Raw genomic sequence first — 27,747 nt, 5'->3', positions numbered from 1 at the left:
CGATACTTGAGGAAGGCATTTTCTCTCCATTATAGGATGATTCCATTCAAACTCCCTTTACACACACACACACACAACACACACACACACGCACACATGTGCTTCTACAACAATAACTTTCCATATGGTGTTTGCCTATGTCTGAGAATTTTTAAATCAGCATTGTTAGACTTACCTTATATTTGAATGTACTAAAAGACACACAAAGTCACTTTGGTGAGAGTGGAAGACTGTCCAAAGAAAAGCTGTCTGCATTAGGAAATGTATTTGCTGTGACACTATGAAACCTGGGGAAGCTGGAAATCCATGTGCCGGATTTGAGGAATAAAATCAAATGGATGTTTGGCATTGCAAAATTGTGACTTCCATCTTTTAGGTATGACAATAATACTGGGTTAAATTCCATAAAATGTTTTTACTCATAAAGGTATGCTGATCAAGTTTTGAATAGAACGTTATGATAAATATGAACAAAATAAGATTATACAATGAATGGTCTATGCTATGTTAAAATCTTTCCATCTCTGCCCTGGTTTAAAAAAAAAACAGTCTAGAACGTCTTCGCTATATTCCTCAAACCAAGATGTAGAGCATGCCACGTTTTGAAAACACAGATAAGTTTCTTCTGCACTTCCTATTCCACTAGCCAGCAAGGGACACAAATACACAGTGCTCTTAGTCTTCCAATCAAGTCTTTCTCTCTTTTTTTTGACGTTTTTATTGATTTTTTATTGATTTTTATTGAGCTCTACATTTTTCTCTGCTCCCCTCCCTGCCTCTCCTCTCCCCTTCAGCCCTCCCCCAAGGTCCCCACAATCCCAATGTACTCAGGAGATCTTGTCTTTTTCTACTTCCCATGTAGATTAGATCTATGTATGTCTCTCTTAGTGTCCTCAGCCAATCAAGTCTTTCTTAAGCAGCGGCACACCTCCACAGAACAGCATCCACAGTAATGTTCAGGTTTCCATGCTGAAGGCTGGCAGGCTGTCACAGTCTAACATTGAGCCCATTATGTTCTATTGGCAATCAAAGCATGGCAGGGAAAGTTTCCTGAAAGCCAGGGCACTGAGTTTGCTGTCCTCCACCGTCTCTTTCCCCTTTTCACACACTCCAGGGGCACACAAACACAAGTCAGCCCCACCCAGCTCTTGTTCTTCTCCCAGGCTTTGAATCCTTTACTCCTTCACCTCCTTGCCCAGTGTTTTCTCTCGCTCTCTCTTCACTAAATCCCACTCCCATTTGTCTGCCTGGCTCCTTCCCAGGCTGCAGGAGGATGCAAAGCCACTGCTGAAGCTGTTATTGCCTCTGCAGCTGGGTCTCTGTCAATATCACCCGCCCACGCTTATTGGGCTTCTAGAGTCACAGGCTGGCCAGACTAGAGGGTGGGGGAGTGGCCAAGAGAAGGGAGGGGGAAAGCAAAGGAAACAAAAACAGCTACCAGGCTTGTTGGGTATCTGTCTGTAGGTGGTCTCTGGGTCTGTGACTGTGGAACCACCCAGGTGGCTCAGTATCTAGCTGGCAGCAGCTGGGGATAGTGAGCACAGCACAACAAACCTCCTGAGCAGAGATCTGAGAAGAAAGAGAAGCCCAGGAGAGCAAAGAGCTCTCAGGAGCCTTGCTTCTGGGGCTCTTGCTGGGGCTCCGGTGAAGATTATCATTTGGCAGGAAGTAAGTGCATTCTTTTTCTCGTAGTGACAATTCCACTATGTGGATAGCTCATGACTGCGCCCTGCGTTTATGACCCACTCCACCTGCCGACCCTCTGATCAGTCTTTGGGAAATGATAGAGAACAGAAAGAGCGTTAAAATCTAGATCAGAACTAGCAGCTGCAAGGTGGGTGTTTTCTCTGCGTATGTGGTTAGTTATCTCACCCAACCAGGTAAACTGAGGCTGAGAGATGCTCTGTTACTGTAAAATTTCTAGAAACCCCTAAATGTAATGGTTAAAATAGACGTTACAGGAGGTTATGTGAGTTCGATTATACTGTTAAGGAATTCGGTCTCTGTATTTTGGCTAATTTTGTGCATGTAAGAGTAGAACTTTGGAATAAACATCAGTAATAGAGGAGAGGAAACATGTTACTGAAAATCATGTCTTTATTTTGAACAGCTTGGAGTTTAGCATATTTGGTTCAACGTGACTTATGTTTTGTTCATTGTATTGTTTCGGTTTCCCAAACACTTTTTTTCAGGGTCTGTTTTTCATATTAAAGTGTTGATAATGTTATTCTGGTCATGTTATCTTTAAGACTTGGGACAGTGTCAGATCAGTACTGATGCTGAATCCATGCAGAATTCTCAGCTGATGGACCCTGTCAATGTGCCATGTAGATGCTGGCTGGGAAAGCCTGAAATACAAGTGTGGCAGTATTTTGGTGGACATTTGGGGAGAACTTAGAGAACAGTAGGAGGGCACTGCTGTGGGGTGATCACAGTTCTGGCTCCACGCCTGCCATGGCTATCTCTAAGGCTAGGGCTACTGCAACTTTTGCAACCAACACAGCCAAGACCCATGAGGAGTATTGGCCCTCTTCCTTTCCCTTTAGGCTCCCTCCTCTCACTTTACGGCTGACTCCTGCTTTCATTACTATAAAAATAATTTCCTGAGTTACTGAGATGCCCCATAACGGAACTAGAATCCCTATCACGAAATTTTGGAGATGCAGGACTATAAAGCTTTATTTTCATTTTGCATAACAAAATTAGCTACTAATATTTAACTTAATTGCAGTTTGTTCTCCTGTTTTGTAAATGATACACCACAAATTTCTGCAAAGGACGAATAAAGACAATATGGCTTGTTTTAGGAAAATAATCGTATGTGTAACTGCTGGTTACAAAAGGAGTTTATCTGTGTTCTTCTCTTCTTCACTAGTGTTTCTCATTTGAAGTGCAGTACTATGGGAAAAGGGAGTCTTTGGACACGTCTTTCTAGAATGATGAGAGTGAGTGAAAGTCAAGTATGTCTCTCTCTCAGCAAGGGTAAACCTGGAAGTGTGTTATGACCTGTGAGAGTCGACCCTTTGCAAATGAGAGCCAGTCGTACTGTAACAGCCTTGGGGATTCCTACTTTTTCTCTTTTCAGTTTAAAATTTTGCTTTTGCTGTGTACTTTTGTTTTCTGGGTTAAAGTAATCAAGCATAATAAATAGATGGTGGGGAATTGATTTGCTGTAGCCATTAATATGGATGTAGTCAAGGTTAGGCATAAAACCCTCAGCTACAGAAATCCATCAAGCCTTGCAGGACACCAAGGGGTACCATGAGCCTCCCCTTTACGTGTGGATGTTTTTTAAATAATAGCATCAACTGAAATTGCCCATGAGGCTCTTGAAAAGAGGCTTGCAAGCCTTGGATAACATAGTGAGAACCTGTGCCCTGTTGTAGCTTGTCAGTCTCACCTGTAGAACTAAAGGAAGAAGTAAACACTTGGCAACTGGACATTGTGTCTCCTGATTCTCATGTGATAGCATGGACAAGGTAGTTGATATATACTGTGAGTGAATTTGTCAAAAGGAGGTGAAGTCATGTCTCATCAGAGTAGAAATGTAGAGTCAACCATTCGCCCAACCTTTCCTTGGATACAAATTATGCTAATGTTCCCAACTCTAGACCTCACTGGAATAAGCTCTAGATGGCAGAGCAGTACTCGGAGATTCACCCCCAAGTCTCTCTCCACTCCTTAAACTTTGTCTTCAAAGCTTATGGCAGAAACATTAGTGCCAAAGAGACATTCTTTTAAAGAAACACTTTTAATTTTTGAAATTATAATACTGTCATATCATTTTACCCCTTGGTTTACCCCATTTTTCACTGTACTGCTTTTCCCCACCCCATTGCTCTCTCACAAATTCGTGGCTTCTATTTCTTTCATTGTTGTTGTATTTCTGTGAGTGTGACCTTTTATTTCCATGAGCTGATATCAGAGTGAATCACTGTGAGACTATCTACTACTCCTCTCCCCCTCCACTGGCTGTCCAAAGATGCCATTTTTTTCTCATGTGAAATTAATTTGTAGAAACAGACATCATTTCCCTTGCCTTATTGTACTCTTCTCTTCTGCACCTCCTCTGCAATTTAATATCAACTACAAAAAGTCTCACCTCCCAAACAATGAACGATGGAGCCTTTGGCTTTGAGGAGAATGTTGCCATATGATGGTTCATCCTGGGTCATAAGGAAAAAATGTGATGCCACATAAGTATATGGAGAATATAATTTAACTGGGGAAAAAGATTTAACACAACCGAGAAATATCCACAACAACCATCATATAAATACCATGAAAAGTCAGAAGAAGAATATGATCTTTTCTTAATTAGACCAAGTAAAATATTTCTTTGTGATAATGTGAGAGGGGGAGCTTATTTCTATAATTATTTTTATAATTAAGACATTTGCTTTTAGCCTAGAACATTAGATGTTGATTCTTTGGGAATCATAATCCTGGATGAATTATCAGTGTCCAGTGGAATATTCCATACTTTGTACTTGAAATGCAGAGAGGAAAACTTCTAGTTCTGTACCCTCTCCCTTTCAGTCTTCCCAGAGTCCACATGGCCTGCACCACTGATTAACTTGTGGAAATAAGTCTCATTTTCTCTGCCTCAGTCCTCTTCTGTATTTCTTGGGTGATATAGTTACAGGTTGCAACCCCGGCTCTGGTCCATGGCTACTATCTTCTCTTGACCTTATAGCCCTTTATAGTCATGGTTTTGCTCGATGCAAAGTGAAATTAGAAACTAATTTATGGTCATTTGCCAAAGTTGTTTTAAAAGTTTCTCTGTTATTGCTCTCCAATTTGAGAAGGCTAGGCATCCATTGTGTTTAGTTGTTTTCATGTTTGAAAACCTAGAGAGGCTTTTGGGGACTCGTGGATCCTAGAAGATCAGACTAGGGAATTGTAAAGAGAAGTAAAGAGGCTATTCCCAAAGGCCGTCAGGCCTTCAGGAAATGTCACAGTTCTGGTTCTAAGAAGAGCATTTTGTAGATCTAGTGGCATTTAAAACTCTTGTCCAAAAGGTCTTAGGGTTCCTGGGTACTGTGTAAGCTCCATTCATTACTGGATTCCCTTTGTATTTCTCTAACAGAGACAAGAATGCATTCCTCCTCCTTGAGGTCGTAAGTGGCCTCTGGCCAGCTTCTTCTGGCCGAGGGTCCGACAGACGAGGCTTGTAAGAATATTTGTTTCTGAAAGCTTTTGGCTTTTCCCAGCATACTTGTTTTGTAGACCAAACAAGCACGGAATGAGAGTTTTCACTATCTCAGTGGGAGACCTTTATAGGGAACCGTGTAATTGGCATAGAAAAGTCCAAATGGATGTTAATCAACTGAAGCGGCGTTCATTCTGGTACCCAGGGTCCTCCCTTAATTCCACTGTCTGGATAGTTTTGAAAGTTCACTATGTTGAAACCCACCTTCTTTCACAGACTTGTTTACAGTGTATCACCCAGGCATTCTAGTTCATATTTAATTTTCTTTGGATTTTCCCCCTTTAAAAAAATAAAGTTAGTTTTTGACAGTTTCCTAAATATATACAGTCCATTTTGAGAATACTCACCTTCCATTGCAACTCCTATTCTCTTCCTTTCCCCATCAATTTCCCCTCTTCCTTGTAATTTCCCTTTCCATCATTTCACATCATTATTTTATTTTGTGTGTGTGTGTGTGTGTGTGTGTGTGTGTGTTGTAACTCACACCTTTAACCAAGGTTCTGTCTGTAAGGAAGCCTGTGAGGCAATCTGCTGAAGCATGGGGGAATCACCAATAGCTACACCACTGAGAAAAATAAAAAGACTTCCCCATTTCTCAGCACCTAGCAGCACCCACTAGTTTCTCAGCTACAATAGTATCTTTCTTTCCATGAAATTAACTTGTAGAAATAATTCTAAATTTCTCTACATTTTTCCTCTTCTATATTTCTTGGGTGATGCAATACCAGCTAAGTAAAATCTCTCATGCACAACAGTAAATGATAGCTTCTTTGAGGTTGAGGAGAATATTTTCATCTGATGGATGTAACATCTGTGACTGAATGTTTACAAGCCCTGTCTTGTGAACCCCAGCGCAGGAAACTATACCTGCTAAGAGTTCCTGATTTCAGCTGGGTGGTGGTGACACACGCCTTTAATCCCAGCACTCTGGAGGCAGAGGCAGGCAGATCTCTGTGAGTTCAAGGCCAGCCTCGTCTACAAGACCTAGTTCCAAGACAAGTTACAAAGCCACAGAGAAACCCTGTCTCAAGAAAAAAAAGAGAAGAAAATTCCTGATTTCAGTGACCCTCTCATAACCATAGGGAGTCTTACAGTCCTGTTCTACATCATCTGGTCCTAAGATTCTTTTCGTCCGTTCTGTGATGTTCCTGAGCTTTGGAAGGGGTGATGTGAATGTTTTATTTAGTCATTTATTCTCAAGTGACACAGAATATATTCAGGGTATTCTGGTCATAGATAGTCATCGTTTATTTACTTATTCTGTCCGAAGCTTGAGCAACCCTGGGTCTCTGTATTCAATATTATTTGCTGGAGAAGCAAGCCAGTTCTCTGATCCAGGATGAGAGTTACATCTATCTATAGTCACAAGATTCAATATTTAGAAAGTTTTATATCACATCTATCTAGCAAACAATAGTAGTAAGTGTTCTCCTAGGGTATATGATCTCCCCATTAGACATGGGAATCTCTGGTATCAGGTATGCCTCCCCTCTTGTGGACCAAACCCATAATCTAACAATAAAGAATTGTTACTCTGTAATAGTCTCCACTATTGTACCCATAGGTAGATCTTGCCAGTTAGGTCAACATTATAGCATTCAAAATCTACCACTGGGAAAAAAACTTCTGTGTTAGGGTATCAACTGCGATGAAGAGACAGTATGATTTTATATAAAAAAAAAAAACTCTTACAAATAAAAAGCATTTAGGCCGGGCGATGGTGGCGCACGCCTTTAATCCCAGCACTCGGGAGGCAGAGGCAGGCGGATCTCTGTGAGTTCGAGACCAGCCTGGTCTACAGAGCTAGTTCCAGGACAGGCTCCAAAGCCACAGAGAAACCCTGTCTCGAAAAACCAAAAAAAAAAAAAAAAAAAAGCATTTAGTTGGGGTAGTTTCATTTTCAGTCCATTATCATGGTGTGTCATGGTGGCATACAGACAGACATGGTATTGGAGTTAAGAGGCAGTTCTGGGGCACTGGGGGTGACTTGATCGTATATGAGATCTCAAAATCTGCCTCTACAATGACACATTTCATCCAACATGACAATACCTACTCCAACAAGGCCACACCTCCTAATAGTGCCATTTTCTTTGATACCGTGACTACTCCTAATGACTTTCTCTACCACATGCCTATCAAACATCTTCTGTTTGGCAGAGAGGAAGCTTTCACTTCATTTTGACATTGATTTTTCTGTGTTCTACAACCAAAGTATGTGTTGTTTTACAATAGTTTTTTACCATGTATTCTAGTGTGCCATCAAGAGTAATATAATCTATTTTGCTTTAGGGGTTTCTGGCACCTTTTTGAGCAATAATTCTTAGCGTTGTTTCCCACATCTGGCACTGGTAGTGATCTCAAGTTTTTATCCTGTGGGCTCTTATAATTAACTTGACCCTGCTACTCAGACTGTGGATGACATTAATCCCTCCTTCCTTTGTTCAAGGCATATTCAAAGACTATCTATCCTGATTATAAAATTGACGCATTATAGCTGGGTAACGGAGGAACACACTTTGATTCCCAATACTCAGAAGGCGGAGGCAGGTGAATATCTGAGTTTGAAGCTATCCTGTTCTATAGAGTGAGTTTCGGTACAGCCAGGTCTAGGCAGATTTTTTTCAATCCCAGCAATGCTTCCAAATAACTGCTCAGAAACTTAATATTAAATGTAAATGATTGGCTAATAGCTCAAGTGTATTACTACCTAACTCTTACATTTAAATTATCCCATGTTTCTTATCTACCCTCTGCCATTTGGCTCTTGGCTTGTTACCTCATTTTCTACATATCCTGCTTCCTCTGTGTCTGATGACTTCTTCTGACTTCACCCTCTTCATCTCAGCCTCATTAGTTTGGTTGTCCCACCTATATTTCTTGGCCTGTCTACCAACCTGTCAGCTTTTTATTGAACCAATTCAAGTAACAAATATTTACAGTATACCAAAGAATTATTCCACAGCACCCAGGGCTACACAGAGTAACACTGTCTTGAGAAACAAAAAACTAGTTCCAGACTAAGGTTAATATTCTCTTAAAACTGTGATGGACTCTTTACTTTAGAATTTGCTGACATTCCTTCACATATTAGGCCATCATTTGTAGTTTGCAATTCATAGAAAATCCTGAATTATAATCAAACAAGAAAGGACGTACACATAACTGAGTTTCCTTCCTCTTTAGACTGAAATTTATATATTTGCTTTATTCACTCTTCTATTGATAGATACTGAGGCTGCTTCTGTATCATTCTGTATTTACTGTGGTAAATAATGGTACAATTAATAAGTTCATGCTGACAATCTCTTAAAGATTCTGATTTCAGTTTTTATATGCACTATTCATTGCACTGTGGATGAACCTGGGATATATTATGCAACATTAACATAACTAATAGAAAATAAATCTAGTTACCTTGCCATTCATAGAAGATTGATTCTAGGACCCCCTTTGGGATTCCCAAATCTGTAGAATTTTATATTTCTTATATCAATTCATGTAATGTTTTCATTTATCTATGCATCTTTCCCCATCTATATCATGTCATTCCTAGACTACCTACAATATATATTATAGTGTCACTCTATATATACAACATATAATATAGAGGCACTGTAATATACAGCATATAATATGATACCACTGCATATATATAAAATCTAATATAATGTCGCTGTACATATACAACATATAATATAATGCTGGTGTATATAGCAACGTGTAATATTGTGCCATGGTGTGTGTGTGTGTGTGTGTGTGTGTGCATAAGTGTGTGTGTGTGTGTATCTGTGTGCCACTCTATATGTACAACATATAATAGAGTTCACTGTGTGGATACAACATCTTATATAGTGCAACTGTGTATATATATATATACATATATATGTATATATATATAAATATATATATACACATATATATGTCACTGCATAATACAACATATAATATATTACCACTGTATGTATGTACAGCATATAATACAGTGTTGTTCACAGCATAATGAGAAAATATTTATATATTTTAAAGCAATATATAGTGATTTTCATGAATGATTTTTCTCTGTCTTTGGTAGAATCCCTCAGTGTTTAACACACAGATACTGAGAACTAGCCATATTCCAGGATTATTTATATGAAGAATTTTTTTCTTTCCATTGCAATGGATTTTTTTATCACCTAATGTATCCTGATTACTATTTTCACTTCTTCTATCCTCCCAGTTTCTTCCCACCTCTGGTCCCATACAGGTCTTTCCATTTCTGTCTCTCATTAGAAAATAAACAGGCTTCTAAGGGAAATAATAAAATACAAAATGATAAGACAATGTGGAATTTAAAATAGTTTGACTCCTAGAATTAGAGTGAATATGATGATTACCTGAGGATGGGATTGTGGATTGCAGGAGTAATGATGTTGGATAAAGCTTTCAAAATTTCAGTAAGGCAGGAAGAATGTTCCAAAGGTTTGCCCTATGGTACAGTAATTGCAATCAAAAATATTTCTGTGTATATATATTTCATAATTGCTAAAAGATTATATGGTAAACATTCTCGCTACTATGAGCACCTATAAGAAGTGGTGGATATGCTGCTTAGCTTGATTAAATCATTACAGAATATATTCTGTGTTAATATTGCATTGTACCCTAAAATAATTGTTAATTCAATATAAAACAAACTTTAAAAATATATTAGTGTATTCTTACATTCTTCAAAAAAGTTTTTTATTCATATTTTAATTTCCCAAGATGACACTTCCTCAGAGTATGTTGGCTAGTGGGAGAGCTGGTCCCGCCCTTTGTTGGAGAGCTACAGAATCCAATCGCCCGCCAGTGCAAAACTGGTCCTGCCACGAGGCAGCATCGATGGTAGCATGGACACTGAGCTTTGGAACTGTCTCTCATGGGTCCAGAGCACTGCCCTGCATGTGGTGATGTGGGTGCAAGAGAACTAGCCCAGCCCTACTCTGGCCACTGCATGAATTTCTTCATCTAATGACATTTGGGATAGGTGCATGGGGAGAAAGACTCATCCTCACTTGGGTGCTAGCCACTAGGAATTTTACCATGCTGCAGTGAATATATGGATCACTCAAAATGGACTTGGTGCAGGGGACAGAAGAGAGGGTTGAACCTGGGAAGATTGGGAGTTGAGCACAATCGGGAAGCTTGATGTGAGATTCCCAAATAATCTATAAAAATAGAAAAAAAAAGTGTGTTGGCTAAAACTGTCAGAGTGAAAGAATTGAGCCAGAATTGGGGGTTATACTGAAAAGTAGAATCTAAAGCTAAAATTACTTGACCTGGTTACAGAACAGCTGCAAAAAGAGTAGGTCCTAAGACAATGCGGCAAAGTCTATAGGTCAGGCTAGATGGATTGTCTGTGAGGGACAAGTTACAGACTGAGCATCAGTTACCTGCAGTAACCAGCCCAGAATCAACGCAAAGGAAAACACCAAATGGAAGTAATCTCAGTCAAGTTATCCTTTAGTCTGAAAATTTCACAGTTTGACATTTCAATGTCTAAATTTTGGCAATACATACTGACTGCAAATTGTGTTACCGTAAAGAAAAAAGGAAGTTCATACTCTGATCTCAAGTGTATCACAGTGCCTTCCTGCATATGCCAGTCAAAGACCGTTCACTGAGATAAGTCTCCATTATATCTCTATAGAGTTTCACCATTAAAATTATTGATTATGTTAATTTCATTCAGGCTTCTCAAAATCTTATTAACTTCAATCATCTTTCCTTGTAAGCATCTGCTTTCAAAAATCAATGATTCTATATTTCATAGAGTCCCATTTAAAAACGAGAAAAGATCGGTGCCCTGAATATGATCACTTGGCTATACTCTGTGGAGAAAATGGATTCTGGTCAGAGAGATTCGAGAGGAAAGAATGTACCAGCGGGTGCAGCTGCGAGTCATCCTGGAAGGCAGCGAAGATGAAATATAAGCTATGATGCATCTACTAAGTGCAACAAGGCAGCCACAACCAAAGAAGATGTCAGTCTAAATTGGCCATTAAATGGCTAAATTGATTAGCAGTTAGCTTCCTGTATTCTCAAAAATTTATAACCTATTCAATGCTTGCTTCCCTCTGACTTTCACCTATGCCAGTGTCTGGAGTAAATCTAGTTTAACATATTATGGTAACTTATAATTCTCATTGTTTAAAAAAAAACAATTATTTGAATGGCACTGGAGTAATAGCTTGATGCATTGCCAGTGTCTGGTGCTTAACACTACCCATCCAAAATAGTTTGACAACTATTAAATGAGAAATAGTTTTATAATATTATGCTGCATGAAATTGGCATCTAAGCATCCACCTTTAATTGATGCACTCACTCTGTGGTTTTCTTTTTCCTTATTCTTCATTTGTGTGATTCTTTGCTGTGCCCTATATCCTTATTTGCTGATCAAAAACTTTTTGCAAGTTTCCTGGAAATGGTCACATGTATATCCGTATAAGATGCATACAAGTGGTATGTAGGACACTTCTCTGTCAAACTAATCTAAACCTTTGTTTCTTGGTGATTTTCCCCCATTCCCATGAGTTTGCTGATTAATTATTTACATTCAGTACATTAAATTCCCCAAAATAGCAATATGCATGAAGAGGCATTGGGTGGTAACCTAAAAAATCTCTGGAGATTTTAGCTGCTCTGCTTGGCTGCTTTATTGCAGATTCTGCTCTAGATTTCAACCTGAAAAAAATAGGCGTGAAATTAGGAATAAGAAAGAAAACATTGACTGCAACATTCCATTTTATTCTTGTCCTTCATTGTCTCTGAGAGGATCAAACAGCAATTGTGGGGCAGAGAATGCCACTGAAGCTGACTTAACCTTGTGAGCTGAGTTTGGAGAAGCCTATCATTGACCAAGTGATTGAGTGGACATTTAATTCATCATCTAAATCAGGTTCTTGTGGCAAATGAAAGAGGGTGTTGTTGATAGCTTTCTTCCACAGCTGGGGTACAGTCAAACTATCACCAGCTACTGAGAACTTTTGGCTGTACTATTTGAAGGTAAATTAGGACTCCCTAAGAAGAAGAGGAGAGAATAGAAGCAAAAGGATAAAGTGGCAAATAAACTAGACAAATATTAGTCATGGGGTAAGATGGAGGAGGTCCCCATGTGTTTAATTTCAAGCTTCAAGGCTTTAATGTCCACATCTTCTGTTCCCTGAACATCACTCTGAGAAGGTCACCCTCAACCCAGTACTCAGAGAAGGAGGAACTGCAGCTGAGTGAAAGTGGATACCTAAATAGGAGAAAAGAATGTGAATCTTATGGACCCAGGTGTTCTTAGTTATTTCATTCATTGACATTGGCTTATGGTTGATTCCTCTTATTTGGTATGCTTATCGAGATGAAAACAAGAAGCAATCTAGTGATGTATGTGCTGTAGAGATGTGGGAAGACGTTTGAGAAGAGCATGGTTATCAATGTATCTTTTTGTCTGCAGTACGCATCAGATTCACCTCACCCAGAGCTGGTCTGGTTTGGACCACTGTTTCTTCATTCTTGATAGATAGGCCATGGAGAATTCTGAAGTCATTCAGGAGCTAATATTCTCTTCAGCAATGCTGATGGGTCTGTGTCATTCCACAGTGCACATGCCGAAACTTTCAGTTTGTCCTCTCAGAGGTGACAGGCTTTCTGAAACACAAACTAAAAACCTTACATTGACGGCACGTTGCTGAAGGTTTTGTGTCCATATCAAGTTAACATGGGTCATGAAGAGTTAAAAAAAATACCTATTAGATTCGGTGATTGCAAACAGTAGAAATAATTTCTAATTTATGCAGAATGCTAAGTATGGACAGAAGATGGGAGCCCTGCAGGCTTATGGGTATAGAATGTGGCAAGAATGAAGAAATATCCAGAGAGTACTTGGGGAACCTACCTGGTCCCATCACCAGAATCTACTAGACCAGCAACTGCTAGCATACTGGCTGATGGGTCTTTCCTCCCTTTATGACCTCATGTAGAATGAGTGCCTGGGAAAAGATCATGCAGCTGTCCAGGTCTGAGTTCCAGGCCTGTCTCTTGGCTGCTCCGCGTGGAAATGAGGCTTGTTTCCTTTGGTTTCCTTTATGGGTATAATTTAAAAAAATAATATATAAAGTATATGACAGTATTCTAATTTTAGTGTCACTTAGGATTATTAAATTGATGAACAGTCTTTTGAAAAGGCTGGAAACCTTTAATGTATCCAGAAATATTGCAGTATAATAATAAAAGGTAAGGGCCATGCCTGGTAGCAAGCACATGTAACAGCAGACCTATGGAACCTAAAATAGAAATACTGCAATTTCAAGGCCAACCTGGGCTACTTAGTGAGAACTTGTGCAAAAATCATTTTGTTCTTTTAAAGTGAACAAGATTCTATTGTAGACACCTTCCTTTATTTTCAAATATTCTCTATGAGATGTTCTATTTCAATGATGTGTTCCATGAAGTTAGAGTAGGGTAAGGCGAAAGAAATAATTAATAACAGATGTAAGCAATCTGGAAACATGAAGCCAGGAAATGTGAACCACATTTGTTCCCAGTGTGATTAAGTTAATTATTGTCCAGGAAGTTAAGTTGGAAGCATTAGCCAAAATTTGCTGAATTTCAAGGAACCCTAGAGAAAAATAAGAGCTGTAAGTATATCATCAGTGGCTTATGTTAAAAACAGAATAAAACAAAATAAAGTACTTACTCTCAGGAGCAAGTACAAGAATTGAAATAAAGAAAGTTAAAGTAGCATTAAGGAGCTGAAGCCACAAGAAGACAAGAGTGCCAACTAAGTGTGCAGTGATGGAGTGAACACCAGCCAACTTCGGAAGCAGAAATTCTGTTCTAGCAGATGGGTGTGACCATTTCCTGTTAGATGTAGGTCTGAGCAACTGGATTCTTTCAGTATCCCCACATGAAAGGTTTTCTACCCTTGAGACTTACAGCCATTAAGGCATAATTGTGACAAATTTAGATTATGCTTGCAGAATCATTTGCTCCTTCTAAATCTGACGAGGAACTTCAAACCTAGAGAGATGTATGCAATGATTTATATATAGACCAGGCTCATCCTCTATCCATTTCAAGCCTTCAAGCTGAGCACGTTACAAGAAAATAATAAAGCACTGGGTGTGGCTGAACACAGGAAGGAAGGGAATATAAAGAGTCAAAACATTGATAATATGGTTGACCATTTCACTGGCTATCACAGGCTGCTTTTTATAGCTTGTTATTTCCATCATCATATTCAATTGTATTGAGATAGAGGCAATTGTTAGAAGAGGAAACAGAAGCAAACACTATGAAAATAGTAATAAGCTCAAAGCCCAATCAGAGAAGTAATATAAATAAAGTAGAAGAAAGCTCACCGCGTTTTGGAAATTCTTCAAGAATGTCTTTGTATTACAGTTGATCACTATAATTTAATGTAACCAATATTATTGGTTACCTGTAAGGACTTACACTCTCTTCTGAATATGTCTTTATAAATTTCAACATATTAGATGATTGTTTGGTTGACAAAGATTAATAGGTATAAAAGACTACTCTTTAAAAAATAAAGTAATAATAAAGGATATAATAACTAGGGTAGTGTATAACACCTGAAAGGTGTTGTCCTAAATGCTTTATATTTCTTACCATTGCTAACATTATCCTCACTTTTATCATTTCCACTTTATAGTTGAGAAAACCAACACATCAAGATGTGAAGTATCTTGTCTAAGATCAAAGACAAAGGATGTGTGTTTTATAAATTTCATAATCATTTACAAGTGCATAAATGCTATTTTAAAATAATAGTAATAATACAGGGCTGGAGAGATGGGTCAGTGGTTAAGAGCATGGGATATTCTTCTAGAGAACCCAGGTTTAATTTCCAGTACCCACATGGCAGTTCACAATAGTCTGTAACTCCAATTAGAGGGGAGTCAGAGCCCTCTTCTTTCCTCTGTGGTTACGGTACACATGTGGTACACAGAAATGCATTTGGGCAAAACGAACATCATCTTCTGATGTCCATACACACCCACACAAGCACCAGCACTTGCACACACAAGTGCAGACACATACATACATCACCCACAGACACATGAACACACACCAAATTCACACACATCTCACACAGGCATGTGGGTACATACTTAAGCACATAAACACGCAGAAAAAGACACGCATTTTATAAAGTAAGAAAAAGAATTTCATCCATTTTTCCCACACACAATCCTTTGTTAGACCCTGGTTTCAGTCATCTGTAAAATCATATACTATACATGCACTTGTTCTAATATTTATATATGCAGATTTGTACATAAAACACATGCACATAAATAAAACTTACTTATCTTTATCAGTATGCAGATTTATATTTACAATTTCTCACTGAATTTCCACTTTTGGAAGTTTTTAGATGTATCACAAAGTTGAGAAGTCAAAAATCCTAAGAGTATTATCATATTCTCCTAATACTTGAAATATTTCCCATATTCCATAAAATCATAAATAATAGTAATCGCTTTCAGCCAAATTTTATAACCCCCATCACAGCCTCTAGCCTGTACCCAGATGTCAACTATTAGGGTTTAGTCTTTTTAAAGGGTATTAGAGAGAACATTATCTCTTAGCTGCCACATATTTTTGTTTTTAATTAATTATAAAAAGATCTACTGTGGTTTGCAAAGCATAATAATTTATAGGAATCCTATCTATGAGTGCACTATATAGTTTGGAGGGCTACATCTGAGACATCCCAACCCAGAGTCCTACATGGAAATGTTGCAACAACTTATGCTGCCAAGAGTTCCTTAGGATGTGTTTCTGAACGTGAGTAAACACCCCGTGAAACCAGGACTTCTTTTATGCATATTTATTTATTAACTTATGTTACCGAGTGTTCCCCTAGGATGTGTCTCTGAATGTGAGTAAAAACCCTGTGAACTCAGGACTTCTGTTATGCATATTTATTTTATTACATGGCATGGATATGTCCACATGCATGCGTGTTTGCATGTGTGTGAGTACACATATATATGAATTATATTCATGTGTATTCCTAGAAGTTGATATTGAGTGTTATCCTAGAATGCTCTCACTTTATTTACCAAGAGGGGGCCTCTCACTGAACCTAGAGATTGCATATTTTTCTAGACCAGCACTGCAATTAGAGGAAAGCCATCGTTCCTGTGGGGATCTGAACTGTCTTCACACTTGATTAACAAGCACTTGAGATGCTGAGACTCTTTTCCAGTCTCTCTATTTTAAATTTTTGTTTAAAATGCATACACGCTTACTTTCAGAATCCTTTCAAGATTTTAAATTTACACCTTAGTTTTCCATTCAAATAATTAAGCCATCCGGAAATGGATCTGGTTGTAAAAGTGCTGGAACCAAGTAAAATGGCAGTTTCTCAGTTCTGCATCTTGCCACAGTTGCTTCTCCAAGCTTGGAAAATGCAAAGAGAAAGCACCCCAAAACTACACAGAACTCTCCCAGTTGACATAGTAAAAATATAGCAAATATCCAACCTTCCCAATATTGAACAAAAAGAGTAAAGCCAGGACCACGTGAAATTTTTCCCATAGTACCAAATCTTTAATGGTATTGTGACCAGCAAGGAAAGATGAAAACACAACTGGTGGAGGAATAAAATTGATATAAGATGATTGACAGGGAAAATGGCCTCTGTCAGCAAAAATACTGGAAAAAAAATCATTTTCCATAATCATTCTTTGAACTTCAATTTTCTGCTCCAATTTGAAAGCCATGTCTCAATATCTATAGATCTACAACCCGCCAAAGCTTAAAATTATGTTTAATGGTAATAACAAGAGTAGCACCGAGAAATATAAAATTGCTTGCTAGATTAAAAACCAACTTTAAATATTCTTACTTACATCTATGAGGGGAATAAGTCCTGGCTAAGTCCACAGCTGATATCAATAGGCTAAGCCGCTTCAGTGAGCGTGCATAATACTGCAGCTTCGAGATGTGAAACACAGAGTGTTGGACACCAAACCTGGCGCTGTCGCTGCTGTGTCCCCCAAACTGCCAAAAAGTGCTGCAAAAACTTCTTCCTCCTGCAGAAATGGATTGCCCAAGTTCCTGCCAATCTAAGAGCAAAACCTTAAACTGGTGCATGTGGTTGATTTCCCCCAAGCACATAGTTACTGGTAACTATATGAAACCAGGCAAATTGTTCTCCCAATTATCTAGTTCTTCCTTTTCACTTGTTCAGGGAATCTTTTACCATGACAGAACTGCAAATTCCCTAAGTCCAAGTGCAAATTCGTGCAAGTGGATTATATGATAGCAACCTCTTGTACTCCTGTCCTTATTTGTGATTTCATTTAAGCTCACCCAAATGTAGATCTAAGCACAACTGAATTAGCATTGGTCTTCATCAATTCCCCAGCTGTACCGTAATGCGGCAGTCATGTAAGAGACCAAGACACACCCACTCTTCTGTAAAATGATACTCACAAGAAAACTATGAACGAAAATGAAATAAGTTAACAGTCTTATCTCAAAATGATAGTCATTCAGCATGAGTGTCCGTAATTATGGTCACTATAATATTTTGATAAATTTGTCCTTATTAAATTTTAAATTCAAGAACTTGTTTTTTTTTCTGTGAGAATATACTCCACACCCTTTCTGATTCTCAGAGAAAAGGATTCCATTTTAATGAACAGTCTAAAATGTTATACAACTACAGCTTGTCAAGAGTGCAGCTGTGAGTTGAATGTGATATTATTATTATCTCCCAAAGCTGACTCTAGCTATTCAATTTTTTAGAAAGGCCATCTAATGGACAGATTAACTATTAATCTTTGTTTTCTTAGGCATTGATGCTGTATTAAGATAGCTCAACAGAAAGCATAGTGCCTGGAGCATATTGTATAAATTTCCCACAGAAATGCTTTTACTGAATTATGTTTAAATGATTAATAATTCAGTCTGCACTCTACCGTCTAAAAGTCAGAGGCCTGCCAGTTCCATTTGACAAATGTTTGCATTGCTTTGCAGTGCATAGAAGACAAATGCCTGCTGTCCATTTGTTTCTCTAGTCAACAATTTGGTATAGTTTCTTTCAGTGTCTGATTCACTGATAAAAACGTCATCAGGGATAAGTTGCTGTGAGGAGGGAGACAATGAGTCCCAATAAAGGCTACAAGGTGGTTCAAGGTTTCTGCTATCTGATTTAATCTTGTAGCATTTTAAGTTGCATATATATGAAGGATCCCAAATACGGAGAATTTTACTGATGTTCTCTGTTAGCTAATAAAACAATGAATTATTGTATTATTTTACCAAAAAACATACAGAAAAGGTAGGTTATATTTGGACTGTGCAATAAGAAAATGGACTGGCAACTTGAATCTTGAGGTTTCAGTAAAGTGTGTCTAGACTATTTCCATTAATGGGAGCGTTGTATAAGGAGTTTGAATCATCTCCTTCGTGTTTAGTGCTAATAAATGCAATTTTAATATACATGGGTTTAATACTTTTGGCTAGCCTTCTATGTGCTTCTTTAGGATGGGTGTGGTGGAGCTGTAAATTCAGTTTACCGAATTCCTAATCCTTTGCTCTCAGCTAACCTTTTTATTCTGTGGTGCTGTATAAAAGTAAAAAAATAAATAAAAAAATCTTAACATTTGATTGCTCCAAGATTATATTATATTGACATTATCAATCAATGCTTGTATCCATTGCAAACATCTCACCCAACTATCAATAATTGCATGCTTCCTCTTGCTTCTTAAGCTAAGGCATGATGCCCACATCAACTCATTCAATTTTAGAAAACACTTTATCTTAAAAGATAATCTCTTCTCCTATTGCCTCATTAATTCTAGTTTCTCCTCTGTGATAATACGGGAATCTAGTTTCCCTTCCATAAGAAATACTTGAAACACGTTGAAGCAATGTGGTTCCACACTGTGCCTTTTCTGTGTTGCTATGACACACTGTCCATCTGTTAGTTATTTTATTTTAATCAAAAAGGTTTTGCTCCATTTTACCTGTACTGAACAGAGGAGGATGTCCTCTCCATCTTCTGTCAACACAGGCTAAGGTTATAGTATCTTTCTTGGCAAGAGAAATTGGTATTGACTTGATATTAATACTGTTATTGATGTTAAGAAAGGCATATTGGCAGTTTTCTCTTTTACCATGCCTATCTCTTCCCTCTTGTACTGGTGTAGCTGGATACATCTTGTACAGGGTTCTGAGTCTTATATGCATTGTCAATATCGATGATTCTATTACATTTGATTCACATTCCAAATTTTATCACAAAGAAAGTTCTTTTTAAGGAACTGGAGAGATGGCTCAGTTGTTAAACTCCTCAACTGCTCTTCTAAAGGACCCAGATTTGATTTCCAGAATCATGAGGCAAACAGCCATCTATAACTCCAGCTGCAAGGAGTTCCAGGACCCAAAAGATCCACAGAAAATACATGCATATGGTAAACAGATACACAGATATGCTAAATGCTCAAACATATAATATGAAAGTAAAAATTAAATTTCAGAAAAATTTATAGTGATTTCTTATCTAGTATGTGTCCATTACTGTACTGGGGCTTTTTGTCAATGTGTATAATTTTATCTTTAATTCAAGAGGAAACTGGGTTGCATAGCTGAAAAATAAAATGTAAATATATAATTAACTTGACTGAGATGTCCTTAAGCAATAGGAACAATTTTAAATTTGAATGTCAATCTATCCAATTTCAAGTTTTGTGATTTTATTTGTTTCATTTATTTCCACCAAGCTTTTCCCACCACAGCCTAACTTACCAGTTTAAAAGTCACAAAAGATAATAAGGGGATGAATGGATCATAGTCATTGGTCAAAGTGGTTTTGGCAGAAATCCTTATAAGCCTATGATATTGCGGATATTTTTCTTTCATGCATGTTTTTGTATGTTGAGTCATTTTATGATTTGATTTTGTTATACATTTTAGTATTTTATTTTTATTATTAAATATGCAAAGTTCGTGGTAGAAATCTAAAGCACAAGCTTTATCAGTGTGTGTGAATGTAAAACAAAAGTCCTTGACATGTTTTTATCTATTGATTCATTTATTCTAAATAATGGAACTCTACAGTCATTCACCCTTTGAATTTACTTTCTCACTTTATAAATAAAAGGAGTGATTAAGAAATAATGAGACAATAACAGATAACACTTGACTACAGAAGGAAACAGTTGATGACTAAAAGCACAAAAGACGCTGTAGTTATTTCTTATGAGGTCAAGCTGTATCATATCATGCATGATACAGTAATAGTGATTAACATTTAATATTGTAAGCACCAGCCAGTAATAAACCAGTTTGTGTACAAAGATGCCTATGCTACATGTAATTTTACAAAACATATTAAATATTATATAATAAAAATTTCTAGAGAAAACTACTACTTGCAACATAAATCACACTTATTCAAAGCACTTTGACACCCAACACTAAAGTTTAATACATGAAGTGTCATTATTTGCACAGCATGGGTCTTTGTGTCTTGAAAAGACTAAATGGAGTTATAAATCAGAATAATAATACTAAGTATAATAAAATTCCAAAAAATAAAAAATAAAATAAAAAGCTTCTAAAACAATAAAACTGAGATATGATATCTTTAAATGTACCTACTCAGTTTGGGTGTCGCTATTTCTTGTATCTTAAATTATAAATTTTAATTTGGAGACCATAACTACTTTATGGTTCAGAGAATGATCCGTAACATTCTTATTTTTGATTTTGAATGAGACGAGTTTAGTAGGTATATAAGAATGAAAACTAAAAGAACAAATATCAGCAAGGGGTGGATGGATAGGAATAATTAGATAGTAGGAGAGAGAGATGGGGGGGTCACTAAATCAAATGCTCAAAAGAGGAAGCAGAGATCAATCGGAGAAGCCCCATTGAAGTTGTCAGCTGAAGTAATAGATTGATAATCCTGGGTGGAGCAGTGACTCAGGTAAAACTTTCCACTAAAATGAAAAAAAAATAGCAACAAAAACAAAATCACGTCATTGGAAGGGCTTAAGATATCCAGCAGAAACCGACTGTGGTAACTAAGGCCATCAGATAAGGCCCCAGAGCTTCTCCCTGAGTTCAAGGATCAGGAGACAATGTGCTGATGCAATGACTTCACACGTAACCAGATTTTATATACTTGTTCATTTTTCACAGGTGCAAAATTGAAAATGTTGACTTCCCCAGAGCCAAAGGGCCTTGTCCCCTTTACAGCAGAGTCGCTTGAGCTCATAGAAAATCACGTTGCGAAAAAATGCAACGAAGAGCATGAAGAAGAAGATTTAAAGCCAAGCCCGTGTTTGGAAGCCGGCAAACAGCTTCCGTTTGCCTATGGAAGCCTTCCCAAAGGAATGGTGGCAGAGCCCTTGGAAGATATGGATCCATACTACTATGTTAAGAGAAATGTAAGGATTGATTATCATTATGGAAACTATATTTTAGTTAGTTTATTTTCAGCCATTTAAAATATAATTGAGATAAGACATAATAAAAATAATAGAAAAAGAGCTTTTTAATAATGAATTTTATGTGAGGTTAGCATATTTAAGATAGTTAATAAACTTGATAAGGCATCGGGGTAATATTAATAAGCTTAATTAATTTAATAAATATATTAATTAATGTAATACATTCCTTAATATGAATGGCTTTTTGTGGAAATATACTAATTACATTTTTCTATTTATCAATTTAAAATAATCATAAAATAATTAGAATATGGGCAGAAATTTCAGACACCTTGATAATTTACTCAGTAGTCAGAATAGTGCATCCAAAATCAATTTTTTATTTTCATTCATGTATTCACAAACTCAAACCTACAAATTCTGTACACACACACATACACACATATTACCAGAACAAGCACAAAATGCTAAGTAAGAGAATGATTTTTTGTTAGAAAATACAGAAATATATGTGGGTTGGTGAAACCGGAAGAATACTTATCTCAGAAGCATAGTTCAGGGACTGGAGAAATGTCTCTATGGTTAAGAACGGTGAGTGCTCTTTCAGAGGTCATGACTTTGAGTCCCAGCACCTGTACAGCAGCTTACGACACTTACCTCTTTCCTGTAATGCTAGTTCCAGAGAATTTGAAGACCTTTTTTTGACACCCTGGGCACAAGACACCCACATGGTTCATGAATGCATCATGACAAAACAGCTATTCAATACAATAATAAAAATGAAGTAAAGTAACATTTCAATTACAGCTTGCAGAATACTTGAATTCTAATAAAGGCAAGATAAAATCTTGAGCAGGCAACAGCCAAGATCAAACTCAGGCCTTGCTAAAGGCTAAAAAAACACTGTCACCAAGTTACATCACCACACAGATGTGTTTATGCATACCCCAAAACTAATAATATCACTAAAGGAACATATTTAGTGAATATACATGCTTTATACTTTCAATGACCATATATATAATATATAGGCTTATCCGTCTATATAAATCTAAAAATATACACAAATGTCACTGTACACAAGCCCACATGCGTATATGCATATATAACACATTAACCTATATATGAATCACTTTCAATTTCAGAATATGTCTGTTCTTCTAATACACTCATTAAGTTAATGCTTTAATATCTAAAGTTCTTTTGTTTCTATTATATAAATTACCATTTTTAGGTAGGTTCATGTCAGTAATACCAAATAAATTATTTTTTCAAGCATTAATTTTTAGTATTTTACATTTTCCTTGTTTTATTTTTATTGCATCTTAATTAAAATATGATTGCAGCACATTTCCTCTACTTGTCCCTCCTCCGGATCCTCCCTCATAAATAATTTAAATAATTGACATGATATTTCAAAACATTGGTTCTTCTTTGCGTTTATAATGCTACATTGATTTTCCCTGGTATACAATTAACATTTCCCCATTTATTTAGTGAGATATTGCCCCTCTGATACCTTTAAGTGTGAATCCGTGCACCATCTGGAGTTCAGCTGGGAGACAGGGCTGTGGTAGCATTGCAAATGACTTTCCTATGTGTACGGCCAGCAAAACAAAGCAAAGTGGTGAGCAATCAGGTAACACTAACTATAGATGAAAACTGTGAGAACAGCTTCTTTTTACTTTAACTATGATTAGATAGCAAAGCCAAGGTAATTATGCCCAAATGTCAGACTGCTGAGCAGTGGTGGCAACTCTTAGCTAACTGTATTTTCTGTGGTTTCTTACAGACTTTCATGGTCTTAAACAGAAACAGAGTCATCTTCAGGTTCAATGCTGTTTCCATCTTCTGCACGTTGTCTCCATTCAGCTCTCCCAGAAGAGTAGCTATCAAGGTGTTGGTGAACCCATATCCTCCTAAGGGTGGTTGGCTGTGTCTTCAAAACACTAATAACCAGTCCGGATGTTCTCTTAGTCAATAAGGCTTTACCTTCAATACGCTAATAAGTCCAGATGTTCTGCTCTTTAACCTCTGCTGAAGAACTCTTTTTCCCATTGGTACTTTATGTCATCATATTAAATACTAATTTTTCTGGGTTAGTTTTTAAAAACACATGGAAAATAGAACTTAATAAAATAGTAATAATAGTTAACAACTGTTAATTCTTATTTTCCAATACAAATAACATGGATTTTCAATATTTACAAGAGGACCTTATCCCTTGTCCTTGTATCTATAAATACAATTTATAATAGTAGGCCTTTTCTAATGTAATTTATTATCTATTTTTCCTTGACCTTGCCTTACCCTTTTTCGCCTGCTGATTTTGATTAGTGTCCTCACTGACAGCTTATTTTTGTCGATGACTAATCCACCAGAGTGGACAATGGCAGTTCAGTAAGTTCTTTATTTTTATTATATACATAAAACAGTCTATAGTTATGGTTTTCAGAATTTTAAATTTATTGTATTTTACTAAGTTATAAAATTCATTATGGGTTGAAACAATACAATTGAGCTTGCTTAAAATTTAGTTTTTTAAAAAAATAATTATGAAGACAAGAGGTTTATTTTGCTCACAGCTACGAAGGTTCAAGAATACAGCACCTCGGCTCTTAGGTTTCAGTTCTAGTTAGGATATAATATGGCCAATGAAAAGAGCAGGAATTCTTTTCAAAGCAGCAATTCATATCTTGATACCATAAGCCAATGAAATTCATGAAGCCAACCTTAGGTTTTCTATGACTCTCTTGTGAGTCCTGTGGAAATGGGTGGGCAGGTACCTCAGTGACACCAGGACCTCCAAAAAGGCGCTACATCTTAAAGATTCCATCAAGTCTTTTTTTTTTTTTCTTTTTTGGTTTTTCAAGACAGGGTTTCTCTGTGGCTTTGGAGCCTGTCCTGGAACTAGCTCTGTAGACCAGACTGGTCTCGAACTCACAGAGATCCGCCTGCCTCTGCCTCCCGAGTGCATCAAGTCTTACATCACCACAGAGGGACCAAGTTCCCAATATGAAGACCCTGGCAGAACAATCCACAACTTAATATTTCTATCTTTTATTTACTCATATATTTGTGCAAAATACTGATATGAGCACCATGACTGCATTTTCTAAATAGAAACAAACATAAGTATATGTCAATTTGAGGGGTTTTTTTCCCACCTTACATTATTCTTAGTTTTTGTTTTGTTTTTGATTTTTTTGAATCAGGGTTTTTCTGTAGCTTTGGAGCTTGTCCTGGAGCTCTTGTAGACCAGGCTGGCCTCAAACTCACAGAGATCACCTACCTCTGACTTCTGAGTGCTGGGACTGAAGGCATGTGCCGCTTCTGAGTGGCAAATTATTATTAGTTTTTGTTGGTGTTTTGATTCATGATTGCTCTGTAACTCTTACTTGCCTTTACGCAGAGCCTTCTGGCTCAAACTCTTGAGTGCTGACATTCTAAGTGTTTATTATTAGTTTAAATATCTGCAGCTCTAAATGGATTGAAAGTTTAGTTGTATTAATTGGAGTGTTTAGGTCTTTCGCTATCTATACATACCATGGTATCATTTGCATGGGGTCTCACCTCATGATTGATTTCTCTCTTCTTCAAATTTTTTATTTATTTTTATTCATTAATAAATCATCAGTTGTGTACATTTCACTGTCCTTGGAAATCTAAAGAATCTGTTTTTCGGTAGACAAATGGGAAAGTGCATTAATTCTTTTTTTTTTTTTAGGAAGTAAGGCTTCTTGACAATATCTTCGAGCTTTAACTCTATTCAAAACAATTCTGTGTGTGTGTCACTGAACATATTTGTATTAAATTTGGATTTTAACCCTATGATAATTAATAATTCTAAAGTTTCTATTTGTAGTATATTTGAAATTTTCATAATTTACCTAGGTACTACATAAAGATTATATATAACCTCTGAGTCGGGACTGTTGGGAAGAAGTTTCATTGGGAAGAAGTGATCAAATCATTAAGCAATGTTATCACACAGGCATCACTGAAGGCCTCTCTACAGCTCTCTGCTAAGCTTCAAAGGGAACAGTACCTTGTCTGATTGACTGTTCCTACCCTACCAAAAGAAAGAATTTTAGTTTCCAGACAACTTGTTTTGCATAGTGGGTGGCTGTCAGAGACAGTTTTTGAGCTGACAGTATACTATTCTCAAGAGTTAATATTTGTGTGATTTTTTTTTTCCTACAGGAATACTCTTCTTGGGATTTACACATTTGAAATCCTTGTAAAAGTCATTGCAAGAGGTGTCTGGGCAGGGTCGTTTTCCTTCCTTGGGAATCTATGGAACTGGCTTGATTTCAGTGTGACCTTGTTTGAGTGAGTAGTGTTTTACATTGCAAATATTTTAAGGATTTCAGTTCATGGTTTCCTCGGACAACGGTTTCTGAGTGTCCATTACAAATGAAAGGAATGGGTAGTTTGCTGTCCTGTAGAAAAGGGGTATCACAAGATACATTGTGCGTGGTTTTTATTTTTGTTGTTGAGTTCAGGACATGCTTGTGTAATTTAGGAGGCTCTATTCACTCGAGGCTCAGTATTGAAACAGTTCCTTTAGCCCCATGGTTTGAGACCAGTAAATGTGCGAAATATCTGAATAAGGTGTTTAAGCCCTCACAGTTCGTGAGTGTTATGTATAATGTCATTTTTATCTAACTTTTCATTGTTTGTATTGACTGTATTCTCTTTGATGGATATGAAAATGGTCAACAGAGTAAAATTTATGTTAAAATTTTGAAACAGATCACTTTTTCCTTAAAAACAATTTTTATAAAAAAGAAAAACCAGTGTCTACCATACTGTAAAAATGAAATGTAATGACTGCTATCTTTATAATCATCGTCATTACTATTCCATTATCATCTGTTGTGTTTGCTGCCAGCTAACACTCATCTAACCTTGGTAACAGGCAGCCTGTCTTATTTGAATGTACACAGCTATGAAATTTGAATATATCGTTCTATGAAATTCCCACAAAGTCCTCTGACTAAGGAAATACCCCCCACTTTAAAACTGAGGTAATTGTGGCACAAAATATTAGCCGTATTTCCTGTCACACAGCTAGTAATCAGTGGGTATCACTTCCACCCAGGAATTCTGGCTGCAGAGTAGATTCTCTTTCACAGTATACATTCTACCTTTTGCTCGTATTCCTGATAATCATCATGGTCCTCATCACCAGGAGTTTAAATACTGAAGATGAATTGCATTCCTGTGTGTGTGTGTGTGTGTGTGTGTGTGTGTGTGTGTGTGTGTGTGTGTTTGTTCTAGACAGGGTTTCTCTGTAGGTTTTGGAGCCTGTCCTGGAACTAGCTCTTATAGACCAGGCTGGCCTCAAACTCACAAGAGATCCGCCTGCCTCTTCCTTTCGAGTGGTGGGATTAAAGGCATGCGCCACCACTGCCCAGATCTGCATTCCTATATTTAAAACCAGCTAGTAGGTTTTATTTTCATTCTCATGGTTTGTAATAAGATAACATTATTTTTTGTTTTGTTTTCATTGAGCTATATATGTTTTCTGCTCTCTTCTTTCCTCCCCACTTCTACCCTCTCCCATGATTTTATAGATGTGTTATAGACTGTTGTTCCACATGAAATTTGGCACAGAGTAAAAGAGTTACAATCTCAAAGCTTGAATCAGTGAACTACTACCACATAGTGGCTGCCTTTTTCAGAGCAAATTTGTCTTCCAATCAACAATTTCTAGAATGAGAAAGTGGGAGCATAGGAAATTCTTGGAAATATAGTTTCTCTAGCACCTGATTTCAAAGACCATAGATCCGATGACTTCTAAATAACTTCAATTACTCCCACAGGCTTATCACAAGATTTTCTCCTCTCAACTTTCTTGTAATGCTTAAAGCTGTAAGAACCTTTCGAATTTTGAAGATTATTCCTTTGCACCAAGGTAAGAAATGCTATTGGATTTATCTTCTTCATTGTGATTATTTTTTGTGCATCTGTGGATCCATTTGAACTTTCTTGTTATTACTCAGAAAGTATGTGAATTTGAACATTATTTCCAATTTGAAAACTATCTTAAGTCATGTAAATCTTAAATCTGCT

General features: G+C 37.1%; 1 protein-coding gene across 1 annotated transcript in view; it reads left to right on the top strand.

The window, feature by feature from the left end:
* Positions 1 to 1,481: 1,481 nt before the first annotated feature.
* The window catches only part of Scn7a (sodium voltage-gated channel alpha subunit 7), a 64,242-nt gene continuing 37,976 nt past the window's right edge, over positions 1,482 to 27,747 (top strand). Inside the window, exons 1-6 of the mRNA XM_041631544.1 lie at positions 1,482 to 1,668; positions 21,419 to 21,666; positions 23,462 to 23,580; positions 23,980 to 24,069; positions 25,873 to 26,001; positions 27,498 to 27,589. Of these exons, the coding sequence (XP_041487478.1) occupies positions 21,433 to 21,666; positions 23,462 to 23,580; positions 23,980 to 24,069; positions 25,873 to 26,001; positions 27,498 to 27,589 (664 nt within the window). The 5' untranslated portion in view covers positions 1,482 to 1,668; positions 21,419 to 21,432. The remainder of the gene's footprint in view (positions 1,669 to 21,418; positions 21,667 to 23,461; positions 23,581 to 23,979; positions 24,070 to 25,872; positions 26,002 to 27,497; positions 27,590 to 27,747) is intronic.

This window comes from Microtus oregoni, unplaced genomic scaffold, assembly GCF_018167655.1.
Source record: "Microtus oregoni isolate MIOR12 unplaced genomic scaffold, Mior012 000037F_ref0000500, whole genome shotgun sequence".
In the NCBI taxonomy this organism is placed as follows: domain Eukaryota; kingdom Metazoa; phylum Chordata; class Mammalia; order Rodentia; family Cricetidae; genus Microtus; species Microtus oregoni.
The sequence above is the reverse complement of the archived record's forward strand: the minus strand, read 5'-3'. Positions and strand labels throughout refer to the sequence as shown.